The sequence below is a fragment of the Embiotoca jacksoni genome, unplaced genomic scaffold (genome assembly GCF_022577435.1).
Source record: "Embiotoca jacksoni isolate LCO1_2020_lvr unplaced genomic scaffold, fEmbJac1.0.p SCAF_10, whole genome shotgun sequence".
NCBI lineage: Eukaryota > Metazoa > Chordata > Actinopteri > Embiotocidae > Embiotoca > Embiotoca jacksoni.
In genome coordinates, this window is record NW_027185230.1 from 16,511,498 (window position 1) to 16,526,070 (window position 14,573).

The 14,573-nt window shown below is 40.3% G+C and overlaps 1 protein-coding gene across 7 annotated transcripts in view; it reads right to left on the bottom strand.

The window, feature by feature from the left end:
* Window positions 1-14,055, bottom strand: part of ptpn13 (protein tyrosine phosphatase non-receptor type 13) — a 41,410-nt gene extending 27,355 nt beyond the window's left edge. For 6 of the 7 annotated variants that reach the window (XM_069170148.1, XM_069170139.1, XM_069170163.1 and 3 more), the window contains exons 1-6: window positions 13,223-13,379; window positions 8,062-8,181; window positions 5,208-5,374; window positions 3,433-3,498; window positions 1,968-2,153; window positions 1,563-1,650 (exon numbers count right to left, since the gene is read on the bottom strand). In XM_069170148.1, coding sequence (XP_069026249.1) covers window positions 1,563-1,650; window positions 1,968-2,153; window positions 3,433-3,498; window positions 5,208-5,374; window positions 8,062-8,176 — 622 coding nt within the window. In that variant the 5' untranslated portion in view covers window positions 8,177-8,181; window positions 13,223-13,379. Of the gene's footprint in view, window positions 1-1,562; window positions 1,651-1,967; window positions 2,154-3,432; window positions 3,499-5,207; window positions 5,375-8,061; window positions 8,182-13,222; window positions 13,380-14,032 lie in introns of those variants that run through there. The other variant, XM_069170116.1, reaches the window with a different exon arrangement.
* Between the last annotated feature and the right edge of the window lie 518 nt (window positions 14,056-14,573).

Genomic DNA, 14,573 nt, shown 5'->3' on the forward strand with positions numbered 1-14,573 from the left:
ATAAAAAGAAGGCAAACATGTGCATGAACAAGAGCAAAAGAAAGCGGAGGGGATGTTAAGTCCTGTAAAAAATGCTGCATGTGTTGGTTTAATCTAGAAAGCATATGCTTGGAAAACATATCAAAGAGAGTTGGGCTGTTTTCCAGGAACTCTGGGAAGCACACAAGAACTAGACCGAGTAAAAACCTAGAAAAAAAAAAGACTTTTTTTCTTTTTTAAAGCAGGATGTTTTATTTTTTTAATTTTTCATCTATTCACCCATCAATCTGTTGGCTATGTAAGGGGGCTGAAGCATATCTCAGCAGACACTGATCAAGAGGTGGGGCACACCATGTTCAGGCTGCCAGTCAATCACAGGGATAAAATTATTATTTTTCAAAGAAGTCCATTGTTATTACATAATTCTCATCTAATACTACCATGCTGTTGCTCTCATGGATTTCAGTAATGAAGAAATGGGGACAAACAGTATCCAATAAAAAAAGAAAAAAAAGAGGCAATATTTGAGTTCCCTGAGCAGCAATTCAAACTTGGAACCATTGGGATACAGGAGGAAGGGAGCTGCTCCTCGAGAAGAAAGACTCTTAAGAACTGAGTAATACTCTTCGCATGTACTTTCCTTCGGGCTGGCTGGTGCTCAACCAGGGAAACAAAGCACTGATACAAACAGCAGACCAGCAGCTTCACTGGTGACTCCAAAATATGCATCTGTAATCAATGCCATGCCGTGCTTACATAATCGGGACGACAGCCATGTTTGTGCTTTGCTCTCCTTTCCATGGACTGGAAATATGCTGGAGTTCTCTCAGAAACCACTGGGAAGATTTGGTCATATTTTCCTGAATTCAATCCGATTGGAGGTTGTAGTGTGTTGTTCCTCGTCTACTTTCAGTCCTTTCCCACAACCTCAGAAAGTGAGGATGTAAGTGAGGCTTGACAACCAGGGAAGGCATTTACATCTGACTCTCTCTATATATATAAATAACACAAATGTAAGCTTTCAATATATATATATATATATATATATATATATATAGAGAGAGAGAGAGAGTATATACATCCAACCACAAACACTGTTAAGCACTCACAGCCTAGATCATAGCCATAACATTATGACAACCCCTCCCTAATATACTGTTAGAGCTTTTAGTGGTGCCAAAACAATTCCAGCCCACTGAGGTTTGGACTCTACAAGACCTCTGAAGGTAGTGTATCTGGTATCTGGCACCAATACATTAGCAGTAAAACCCATAAGTTGTCAGGTGGAGCCATGATGAATCAGCACAATCCTCAACACCCTGTTGCCAATTCATGGTTTGTCCATCCTTGGACCAATGTCACTTTGCTGTTTTAGATACGGTCCGAGCTTGTCATCGGGCCACAAAGATTTTGACCTGTCAAAGTTTTGTCTTTCTGGCCTAATTTTTCTCGAGTCAAGACTAACAGCAAGCAGACCCCTTTACAATGGTCCATTGGCACCCAATAAAGCTCAATCACTGTGGACATTCATCACTGTCCTGCACCACTGACAAGTTCCTGCAAGTCAGTGTAGCTCATCTTACCTGAGGGCAAGCCTTTGCCCCTCAGCCTCTCTCGAATCTCCTTACTGCGCTCTGGAAGAGACTCTCTATCAGTCAGCAGACCATCGAGCTGAGAAAAAGATGGTGAGAGGGAAAGTAAGGAAGAAAGAAAAATAAAGAGTCATGGTGAAAAAAACAGGGAGGGAAATGTGGTCAAAAAAAGAAAATAGAGTGTAAATCCTTCCGAGTCATCCATCCTGAAATACTGTTCTGTCAACATGAAACCCATTATCTGTTGTGTAATAAAACAAAGCCTCTCTTTTAGAGCATGTTTTGGTCTTTCAACTTGGCTCAGAAAGTGCTTGCAATGAAGGCTTCCCGACAAACAGCTAAAACATAAATATGGAAAAATAGGCAGGGATGTTGTACTTGAATTACACCGCATACCTGGGAAAGGCTGCCCAGTACCAACCGGACCAGTTTTCTGATATAGGAGAAGGGAGGGTCACAACTGGAGTTTCTGATGTGTTTGCTGCAGATGTCCAGCACTGTGCGCAGCGACATTCGACTCAGTGTAATATCATCACACATGTTGAGGAGTAGACTGTTCAGGTGTTCGCCCAGCTTCATAGGCTGTACAGGGAAAACAATGAAGGCAGTTAACATACAAACAGTAAGAGGAGCGGTCTGTACTGTGACGTTATAAACTTAGTTAGTATGTTTGAATCTCCTTCCTGTATTGTCACGTTGACTCGTTCAGAGTTTGCTGCTAAGCTCAGCTGACTTGAAAAAGCTGTGGATAAATGTGTGTAAATCCAAACAATGAAATTAAATGATCTGCATTCTTTTATATTCCCATTTATGCCATTTTTGTTACAGTTAGGTAAACAAAGCAGTTGGTACGGAGGATGTCCACACCTTTTATGACACTGTTTGAATTCATCACAAACAATGACATGCTGCATTTGGCACAGCATTTTAAACTTTGCAGCTGCCATGAGCACTATTACTGCCACTCTTGTATGGGTGAGGGAAAGGGCATTGCTGATGGGATGAGATGGATGGAGCCTGAGCCCTTCAGTGAAGCAAAGTGGCCCGCAGTGGATGTGAGTCATGATGTCTTTAAAAGTGTAGGCGGTACTTTCTCACAAATGTGAACACACTGTGGGGATTGTGTTTTACACCTGACTGACTCTATGAGCACACGATGAACCAGACCATGTCCACATAGTCAAAGCTTAAACCTTTTCATGATGAGATACTCATATGCAGACCTTATTTAAAAAAATGATTTATATGTGGTTGTGAGGCATTTGGCCTGTAAATTAACAGGCCTGAAATAGTTATATACTTTAACAGAAAGTGTTACAAATTGACCCTGCCTTCACCCAGAGTGAGCTGGGGTAGGCCCTCATTGCGCCATTGGGACTGAGCAGGTTTAAGTTACCTTGAGTTTTGTGTGATGCCAAAAACATCATGCTAGATACTGTTAACCCTTCACAAACAATTGGTTTGGGTGTGGCTATACGCATAAAAAAACATTCTTATTACTTCATAGGCTTGCCAAGTGTGCAAGCTAAAAAAAAAACCTGATATCATGTCTCAAGTCAAATTACATGAGCACTAATCTGCAAGAAGACGCAACTTTGTACACGTAGTGTGACATGTAAATGTTTATGTAGCATATCTAAAATCATATTTCCTTTGTTCAGCACTGTTTGAGAAACCAAATGTAGTAAACAGTGATTTTCATCTTTTGTAAAAATAAAAGCAAATATTAGTTTTTGGGCATCCTGAAAATAGTAAACACACTTTTAGATAATAACATAAGTCTTTATTACCAAGTGGTGCCATGGTTCCATATTTGAACCCTTATTCAATTTGGAAGAAAGTATTTATGGTAATGATTTACCTGACTTTGGGGAATCTCATAGTCCGCTCCCCAGAACAACGTCATCCCCAGAGAGTACATGTGCATCTGTGAAAAAGAACATCTCTTAGGCTGCATAAGTATCATTACACTTCATTCAGTCTTGGTCTATTAAGAAAAAAGCATCTTACAAAACACAGTCAAGAGAAGAGACCTGCAATAGTGAACACATAGAAAAATGTAAAGGCTTTCTTTGTTCATAAAAAAACTTGAACCTATAAAATAAATCAAGTCTACCTGCATTGTGTTAAAGAGAGGACGACTAAAGTTGAACAACTGCTGGACTGTAATAAAAGTTGAATATAATTTTTTTTTGGAAAGGAAAAAGACAGGGGCTTTCTGCCTAAATCCCAAAACATTTTTCCATTTTCCTCTCTTTATTGCTCTCCACTCATAGCTTGGGAGAGAAATTACTTCCCCTGAATGTTGGGCTTGGTTGAGGAAAGAATAATTCAGGGATTGCCAAAGAATGCAACAGAACCTTCAAGGTCTTTTAGGAACAAATCTCTCCGAGTACAAATTTAAAGGCACACTAACACTTTCAGAAAATGTGGAAACTCAAAAGCTGCCAATTAAAAAGCAACAATACAAATCCATATGTTGAAAAAGTAAAAGTATAATCGTGGCACTTGCAGCTGACGCATATTTACCCACAGTCTGATAATGAAGGAAACAGATTATATTCTCTACACAGAAATAACTCAGCTGGGGAGACGGGCCCAGGGCTGGAAAACTGACTCAGCACAAAACTGTGTTGAGGTCTGTGGGGCCGTGCCAGAGCCGGGAATCCAGTCATGCAAGCTTTTAGCTGTTCTACCAGAGGGGCAGAGTCAAAACAAGGGAGCGTGGTGACTGCGAGTTATAATATAGCTGCTCACAACTTTACCTCTGAATGTTGCAAATGTGCAAGTGTGGTGTCCCGTTTATCAAGCAAGGATGTACTCGAGCTAAACACCCGAGTGCCTTCTAAGAATTTCTAGTCAGTTCTAGTTGAAATATAGTCTTGTAAAAAGGATACAGGTAAAAAGGATTACTACACGCAGAAAGTACAAAAAAAAATTAAAAGGCACAACATTTCAATGATGGAAAACTGTTGAAATACATTATGTCAGTACAGGAAAACTGGCCACTGTAAAAAAAACAAAAACAAAACACATGCATTCTTTGTTTGTTTATCTTTGATTTGTTTGAACACGGACCCTGTAGTAGTTTTGATTGATTGATTGATTGATTTGCGTGTTTTCATGTTATTTGCTTTAAACGGTAGGGAAAGCATTGATAGGCATCACCAAAATGGTGCCTTTTAAAATCCAAATAACTCAAGCTGAGTTTTTAATTGGGCTTTCTGTTTTGTTTTTATCTCCTACATGCGCATGTGAGAACACGAACACACAGGTGTCCGTTGACATACAATCAAACTACTGTCACATTATTTTACTGATCAGCATGTGCTAATAATGTGCCAAGTAACCAACAAAAGCCATAAAAGAAGAGCACATCATAGGTTTATATATATATATGTATATATATTTGAAAAACCTACTTTGCAAATGTTTTATAAGTAGGGAAATGTACTCAGGACATTTATTAGGATACAAACAATAAGTAGGACACTGTTTGGGTGATATTGTATCATGTCAGGAATTGAATGCATGTTTCAACTTGTTTAAAGTTATCACTTGTGTTTTATAGCAAAAAAAAAAAAAAAAAAATCTGTTCAGTTATGTTACCATACAGGGTATTATGATGCTTTATACCTTCTCTATGTCAGATACAGAACCCAAGGAGACTCCCTCCAGGACTTCTGGAGCTGTGAAGGCTCTTAAGTCCTGCTGGGTGACATACTCGTCTGTGAATGAGATGTTGCCAGAGGGCATGAGCAGGAGGGACCAGGGAGAGATAATGAAGCCCATGGCTGAAGGGTCTGGAGATGGAAACAGACAATTCAACACTTAGAGATATGATCAGGAACCCAAACAGGAAAGCAAATACAATATACTGAGTTTCTAAACGTAAATCCGTAGCCTTTGCCACAAATGCAGACAAAGACTGTTAAAGTGAAGCACTGTATTTTAAAGCTCAATAATAACATCAAATTTCGTCTCGAGGCATTTGAAGCCTGAATGCAGCAACTGTAGACACATCCGACCACAGGGGGTGTTTCTCGCTAAAACTCTGGCGTTTATAGAAATTCAAGATGATTGAAGTAAACAAAAACACATGTTGCTTTCTTAGCCTGCAAGAAAATAACTGTTGAGGCATGGAAGCAGAAAGGAATGGCTACACAGCGTAATTCTCTTTTCCTACAAAGCCACAGCCAGTGCTATGGTTAGAGGACACTTTAAAAATATACAAAAGAATGTTTGAGCAGCGCTGCAAAATTCTTTTCTCTGACTGATACTGAACTCTGAGAGGAGCAGAGACGAACAGAGGAACTCCATTTGAGGCACCAAATCTCTGCTTTCAAAAGCTGGAATTTACTAAGTAAATATATGTTTCCTGTTTAAAACTGGTGTGACCATTTGGAGATCTTACTCTGAAGTAGACTGGGTTACAAGGTGTAAGCCTCACAAAGGTTTTGCTTTGGAAAAGCAATCACAGAGCTGAGGAGAAGTGCGTGACTCAGCCAGAGCAAATTGGTTTCTTGATGGATCGCGAATTTATCCAACAGTTTCAATAAACTGCAGATGTAAGCAGAAACCATAACAGAGGGGAAAGTGAATGTTCAACGTAATCCAAAACAAAAAGGTCAAAATATGACTTGAACATTGACCATTTCATTTCCTCAGGACTTTAAAGGAGCAAATTGTACAACTGTGAGTTCTTTATCTCATAACAATGCAGTCTGTCAGTTTAATAAGCTGATATCTGACCTATTAGGAGAAGGGACTAATTCTAAACTACTGTACTGAGGAGCTGTTCTGTACTAACAGCCTGCTTGTCCTATAAAAATAGATGTTTACAAAGTGTGCTGTTCACCACACATTGAATTCCACAGTAAACAGGCTATTAGAGCCACATATGTGGAGCATTTAAGGACCTCAGCAGAGTATTGAACACAAGAGCCAACAGAAACAAACAGCAGACAGAGAAAAAGACCAGCGTAAGGCACTGGTATGATCTCACATGATGTATAGATGGAAGCAGGAAGAGGAATTACTTTAACAAATGACAAAGTGCCCACACATCACCTATTCAATCAAATCAGTCTTATGCAAACATAGTAACCACTACTGTTAGTGTTTATACACTGTCCCTGGTGTTTGACCGTGTGCACATTCACAGTGTCTGAAATCTAACACTGCCTTTCACTTCACCACAGACAGAAACAAAAGAAAACATCCAAAGTATGACATTAGGTGCAAACATGTCACCTGCTTCAGCAAAACAAAGACATTGTTTTATTCTTTGTAATGTTCCACATTTCGATCACTGCTGAAAGGTTGCTGTTTCCAGGAAATCAAACAAATTATCAGATTTTTAAAGTTGAAATGGGTGTTAATCCACTCTCGTGGTAAACAAACTTCTTTCTATAGCTCAGTGACTATATAATACCTGGGTACAACATCTGCTATTCAAATTTCAGCCTCTGTCATTACTGTAAAACTACACAAAAGGTCATAATTTACTCAGCATAGCTACAAAGCTACACATTGGTAAAGGACAATGTTCACAATCACTGCAGCACAATGCCATGTAAAGATTACAATAATCAAAGATATTCAGAGTATCCAGCCTTGCATTTTGTCCTAAATGGTTATAGAGCTTTATCTCCAGAAGCCTTTGTCACTAACATATCATGTCACTGCACAATCTACTTGTTCTAAAGGTGACCTCGGCATCAAAAGAATATTCAGAGGTCACACTGATAAGAGAGAATTCCTGCAGCATGTCAGGATAGTTTGCGAAGGAACAACTCTGGAAAACCAGATGTTGAAGACAAGCTGGTTTATACAGAAACACACCCGGCCAGATGTTAGCTTACCGCTTCATGGAGATTCACACGGCTTTTGGTCAACGGTTCAGATGATACAATCGTGTCCAGTGTAATCAGGTGCACTGGAGTTTTGTATAACAATAGGCGCCACCCAAACTTTTTAACAACACAGAGGGGAGTGCGGTGCCTGCTGATGACTCGCATCCTGTCCAATGTGTCCAGAATTAAACTTCCCATAATCACTCATTGTTTTCTTCTGTCACAAAAACTCTCTAAATCTTATCTCTTTGTGCAGTCGAGGACATCCCCAGACATTTACAGGCACGACCGAGTCACAAAAAGGATTAAAACACAAGAGACAAATCTGCACAATCAACACTCGTACAAATAATGCCAAACCACAAAGCAGCAAACTGACAATAGCAACTCAAACTTTCACAAAATGAATACGATTCAAATCAAAGGGCAAACGGTAGCCATTGTAAATGCTTTCATTCGATTGTTTGGTTTACATTGTTTCTTTGGATTTGAGTGGCGGATTAGTTTGGGTTAGTGATCCAGTGCCACAAGCAATAACAGTGGGACAAGGATAAGATAAACCTGAACTGTATTTGTGTGCATGTACAGTAAGTTCTAAGGAACATCTTTACACACTTGATTGCACATGTTCCTACCTTTGTGAAAAAGTTCTTGGAGGCTCTCTGCACTCTGGCTGAGCACTGCCCAGACCTCCTCCTCCTGGAGCGGACCTCCTCGAACCTCCAAGGCTTCTGCCAGGGACACATGCATCTTCCCTGTGCAAGGAGAGGAAGAGGACAATGTGAGGTCAGATTTATAAAGGAGAATGAGCATCACAAATGACAGGAGCCTCTGGTATATCAGCCCAGAAAAGCATCTGCAAATCACTGGTGCTTCTCTCATCAGAGCAATATATACCGCAGACTTTTAATTGAAACTTTCCCGGGCAAGTACCGTTTCAGAAATTTTACCTTTTTGTTAGAATAGATGACTGAAAATATACTGATTTGACATTTTACTGTAATTTGGTTGAAAATTATAATCCCAACGGATGTTTAGTGCTGCAAGAAATCCACACGTTTTTGTTTTTTTTTCCACTTTCATGCCCTTGGGCAAAATCCCATATTTTCCAAATAATTCCGGTTTTATCACACTCTGCAGCTGAGGAGGTAGCGCAAGCACATGATGCATGCATGCACACACACCCTGCTTTACTTCAGTTACATTCAACAAAGTAGCAGTTTATTACTCTGGGCCTCCGAAAACCTCTGAGATTGAAGACAGCAGCTTCTGACTGAAATGGAAACTAATCAGGAAAAGCAAAATGCCGTTTTTTTTTTTTTTGGTGTGATCTTAAAGCTGCCTCGTGCTATACATAAGTAATAATCCACACTTCTGTTCCCTGATTACACGTCGTAAAAACTATAACTGGGTCGAGCTCAACAGCTCGGTAGTTTATATTACCCTGTGGACAGCCCAGCAAATCCACAGCTGGTGTAGAATTTATGCTAATTTATGGATCAATATTTCCCAGCAGTACATGTACAGGACTTAACTTTGATTTAGGTTACACACAGCCAAACTACACCTGAGAGACACTCTTTGAATTCACTCACATAACCTGAAGGCTGGCTGTCTTACTCGATTTCATTGTGGTTATAATACATTTTAAAACAAAGTTATGAAGGTGAAGATCTACGTTTTCTTTATTTTTTGGGGGGGGGTTTTCTTTATGTTTACAAACAAAACTAACTCAAATAGGGTATGTGCTTCATGCCATCAACCAGCTGATAACCATCCATACAGGATCATGAATGAGGATGCCGTGCACATATGCAAATGTTCAGGGCAATGCAAAAGGGCCACAAAGGAAATGTGTGTTATATAAGGCTGAAAACAGAAGTGAGGTCATATTCATTTTATGGTAAAATAGTGTGCACGTGTGTGTGTGTGTGTGTGTGTGTGTAGAGTTCTCAGAGAAGTGACAACGGCATCTGAACTTTATCACTTGCTGTGAGAAAGTTAACCTAATGTCTGATTAGAACAACTCCAGCTATGATCGACAGACCTTACAGCATGCAAAGTAGCCACTTGAGAAAATCTTCCTTACCTACATTACACTACATACCTTTTCTTTTAGTTGTAGTATGACTGTCTGACCAGATTTGATTTTGCAGCACATCTAAAATCCATAAAAACCTGCCTGAACCACTTCAGAAATAATCTTCTCTCATGGTAGAATTATATATTAAAACACTGCTGTATGTAATCATGCTGGACACTTACTGTTTGTGACAAAGTTGTATTGCTCCTCCACTTTAAAAGATCTAGAACCTCAAAGACTCATATTTTTGGGTGAAGTGACGACATTTCTAAATACTTACAAAACAAAATATGTCACTGACAGACAGCTATACTAGACTATATCAAGAAATTATGCTTTAGAAAAACAGCATTTCCCTGTGACTCCTAGACTGAATACCATTACACACGATGTTTTGAACTTTTGCTGTCTGTTTTTCACAGTTTTTTTCCCCATAATTAAGAAAACCCACATGAAACAGTGCAGAGTAAATATGGACTCACTAGACCATGGCTTTCAGACAAGATTTTATAAATCACAACTCGACACAAAAACAAACATAAAAATGCACGTAAACAGGAAATGATAAAGCATTATTTGGATGTGTACCAGAGTTAAAAAAAACAAACTCTTTCCTTCTCTGATCATTGAAAATTAAATTCACAAATCTGCAGACCTTATGTCTATGCAATACAGCTTGGCAGGTAAATGCAGCAAAGACATAAAAAGGAGCTGGACAGCAACAATTCCCAAACCAAATATGTCCATTGAGAATTGAATCTGTTACATGACATGCTATTTGTGGTTTTACGAGCAGCTCGTGTGTTTTGAGTCTTGGACCACACCTCGACATCCTCTGGTATGTTGAACACATTTTCATTTATTCACCAAAGTTCCAATTTTCCTGGCAAACCAGCCAGTTGGTGCAGAAATATATCAGTTTAGACAAAATGGTAGAACAATCATTGCTATCCCCTAAAAATATATTACAAAAGGAAGCAATGTTGTGCTCGGCATTATGAGGTGAATTCGTGCATATCACGTATCCATGAACCGACTGGTCCTTTCGGTATAAACTGGGTCAGCTGCCTCATTAGTGACGGGTTGTGTTTCTGAAAGCAATATGCGAAACAATGTGCTTTCTATGAATCTAAGTTTGGAGAGGAGAGTTAATGAGTAAGCATGTCACAGGCCTAAATGTTTATGCAGGAATGCAGGTTAACCATTCTCGTCAATGGGAGGCGTGAAGTTTGAGGCGAAGTGGGATCCTGCCCATCTTGCTCATTACCCATGAGAATGGGGAGACCGGGTGCTGTGAAGACTGATTGTTTTGTGGCCCTTGTTATTTCAGCAGAGACCTACAGTGGAATGTTTTTTATCCGCACTGAGGCTGCTGTGCGGGCCAGCCCCTCTCTCATTGGACCGCGGTCCTGCTCATTATTGAGGGTGCTTAGGAGGCAGCGGCCCAAAACAGCGAGAGCAAGGCAGCCTTCGCCACTTCAGCGCCTCATTCTCTTTTTATTTTTCAAACAGTGGATGTTTGTTCCCAGATATTCCCATGTATTACCACAGCCTGAAAGAAAAAACTAAACAAGGATTAGTCCGCTGCTGTTGCTAAGTGTCTGAAAGTCTTGGCCACAGTCACAAGGATTTTAAAGAAAATAATCCTGGAAACGTGATAGCGTTCTCTACTCCGCACTTAGATGAAGCTTTTCCCTTTCCTCCCACCTTCCTGTCTGTGACACAGCTACAACCCATGAAATGGATTTAATAACAATCCCCTGAAAACTTGCACTGCAGCTAAATAACAATGAAGTAACACATAATTTCAGTTTCTGCTGCGGTCTTTAAAAGCTCACCCCTCTTAAGTTTACCAGGAAGAAAAAGCTGTTTCCTTGAAACATTTATTTCATCCTAAATCTTTTGAAAACCAGAGGAGCTGCACTTTTGAAGCAGCTGTCCATAAAAACGCCAGATTCCACTTCTATTTCCAAAAGCACAACTCATAATATAAGATATGAGAAGGAATTTGTTCATATCCTCCAAACATCAGAACTGCGGTCTCAGCTGGCAAACACATCTGGAACAGAAGCCGGTGAGAAGGGACACTCTGCGCCAGCATTGAGGTGAAAATCTTCCTGAAGTTATTCATGCCAGGAAAATTCAACAACAAACTCTGAGTGAACCTCTATTCCGCAAATCATACTGTGTTATGCAGCCTGCTAGCACACGATTGAAATCCAAAAACAGACAGTGTGTTTTGAATTTGAAGAAGGCCTTGATCAGGATATCTTGCGAGCCAACGTGCCCATGATGTAAGGAAGGATGTTTTAAAATGCGTACAGCAAACCAAAACCAGACTGTATGCCACTGAACTGATAAAATACAAACTTAAGATTCATAGTTTCAAACCTCATCCTTTACTTCTTCCATATAGCAAAACCAGAATTGTGGTTGTATACACAGCTGTGCCTTACTCAAATTGTGAGGAAAACAGTGGAGCAGAAGCTGTGACTCACCTAAATAAAAAGGGAAAACCCAATGGTTGGTTTTCATTATTCGTAACCTACTTACATTTAAGGCAATTAGCTGACATGCTTCGACAGATTACTCTCCAATGACAAAACACCGGGTTTCTGAGACCGCTGGCCATGACGGCACCGAGCCTGGCACCTTCCCAGTCATGAACTGGTCTGACTAACTCACCAATAAGCTACTCTGAACAGTTGGTGGTGTTTTGTTGTTTAACACAGCCAGGGTCAGAACCAGCCAGAAGGAGGGCCACGACTGTTTCGTTGATTATCAGCCCAGCTCTGGACCAACAGCCCTCACTTCTCATTTTTGGTCCCGACCTCATCCGCTCCATTTCTGTTAATCACAGGGTTGCTATGGAGTACCGTGACATGCAGAGCATGGTTTTGCAAAACCTCACTCCAACCCCCTCCACCACCACCACCACCACCCTAGCCCCCACCCCTTCCCAACACACACACACACACACCAACCTACTGACTATTTCCCCCCATTTTTTTTTTCCCTGAGGATGCCAACATCACCTCCATCCCAGCCCCCTTTAGATGGGGATGCTCCTCTTGTTCAGTCACACAGCCTCACCACCGACCTCGTCAGTCTACATGTTGACCTCTGACTTAACTTTACTGCTTTTCTATGGTAATGAAGGGGGGGAGGGGGTGCACAGCAGCCTCTCGGTCTGCAGTGACAACACTCTGCCTCTAAAGGGCTTTGTTAGGGTTAAACCGGAGGAAATGTCCTCCGAAAATATTGTGCATGTTGGATAATTCTCTCAGATTTATGCGAATAATGCGGGAGGATGAACTTGAAATCAGCTCAAGGTTGATATGTATTGTTTTTTTTGTTTTGTTTTGTTTTTTTTAACAGAGGCGTCTCCTCCCTCTCAAACTTCAAACACAGTTACTGGAAACCAAAGATGTCCCACAAACATGAAGCGTTTAACATCGAAACGTGTTAGTTAAACATCAAAAACAACATGAAGTAGATAACTAACAACAGTGTCAACGTTTCTTTTTGTTTTGTTTTTAGGAAAAAAAAAAAAAAAAAAGCAGCTTCGGCGTTTTGAGCCTCTTTTTTTTTTATTTATTTATTTAACAACGGACTCAATCCTAGTTAGCTTTAGTAAGTTCGCTACAACAACCGTAAAGTTCATATAAATCACTTTTTTTTTTTTTTCCCCGAGTAGTTTGAGAGGAACTTACCGGGCAAGAAGAGCTTACGAAATCACGAGAGAGGGGAAATGTGTTGGTGCTCCGACGAGGCTACGAGTGCGCACACAGACGGCACCGGACGCCATCCCATCCGCAAAGCAACATCTTGGATAGTAGTTGACTCAACAGGTTTTAACCTTTCTTCACATTTAAGAAGAAGGAAAAAAAAAAAAAAAAAAAAAGAAAATCCTCCTCCAGGGCTGCAGGTGGAGCTTTCTGACTCGCCGCAGTTTGAAAATATAATAGTTTAAAAAAAAAAAAAAAAAAAAAAAAAAAAAAAAAAAAAAAACCTAAACAAATCTCTTCGGAAAACTGCTCCACAAGTCGCGTTTTGATGGCCACTGAGCGGTACCGAGTCCTCTTCCAAGCGAAGCCGAGTTACCATAACTGCGGAGCAGCGGAATAACCCCTCCCTTTGCCCCCCCTCCCTCCCCAACTGACCGGGGAGTAACCGGACACCTTACTATGGCTGTCCATTGGCTCTCCGAGAGGGGGACTGTCATTTAACCGTTTCTACAGCAACGCACACAAACTGGGAGTACAAAAAAAATGTACAAGCGAGCCTGGATGTGGTTTGTGTCGTGTTTTTCCTGAAGTAAAATACCAATACAGAAGTGTAAAAATACTTTATTGCAAGAAAAAAAATACTGCATTAAAAAAATATATATATATATATTTGTACTGGTTTGGTCCCTTTAACTGTTATTTCAAAGATGAGCTGTTTTGATGTGCATCAGCATTATGCATGTGTGTGTGAATAAACTTATAATTGAATAATGCAAAAGCTGATGATCACTATACCTTTAATCAGAGCAGAGACAGGATGTCCTCTAAGCACATATTCATGCAGGGCGTGCTGTCCTTTCCCCCCTGGGATCGTGTGAAGGAGCTGTAATGTTTTCAGTCTCAATACAAAAAAAAAAAAAAAAAAAATCTAGATAAGCCTACATGTCTGCATTTCCCACAACATCAAACCGAGTCATTTAAAGCAGCCAGGAAGCAATTCGCTGCTGAGTACTTCCTTCCCATGGAGCACTTCAAAGCTGTCACTTTTATGATCGACCTTGCGCCATCTAGTGGCTTTCAGTCATCATTACACACCGCCTCGGATAAATGGTGGCTGTGGTGGAAGGGCTATCACTGCCTGCCTGTGCCTGCCGGTGCTAAAAGGCCTGATTATCATCACCAGCCATGGGCTGGAATGAAAAGACTTGGTTACTCAACTTGCACTGAATTTCTCTTTAGATTGAGACAAGTGATATTTTTTTATTTTTATTTTATTGAACATTTCAGAAACTGCTGCAACGTAAAATTAGACTGTTATACATGATCTTCTCTGAAC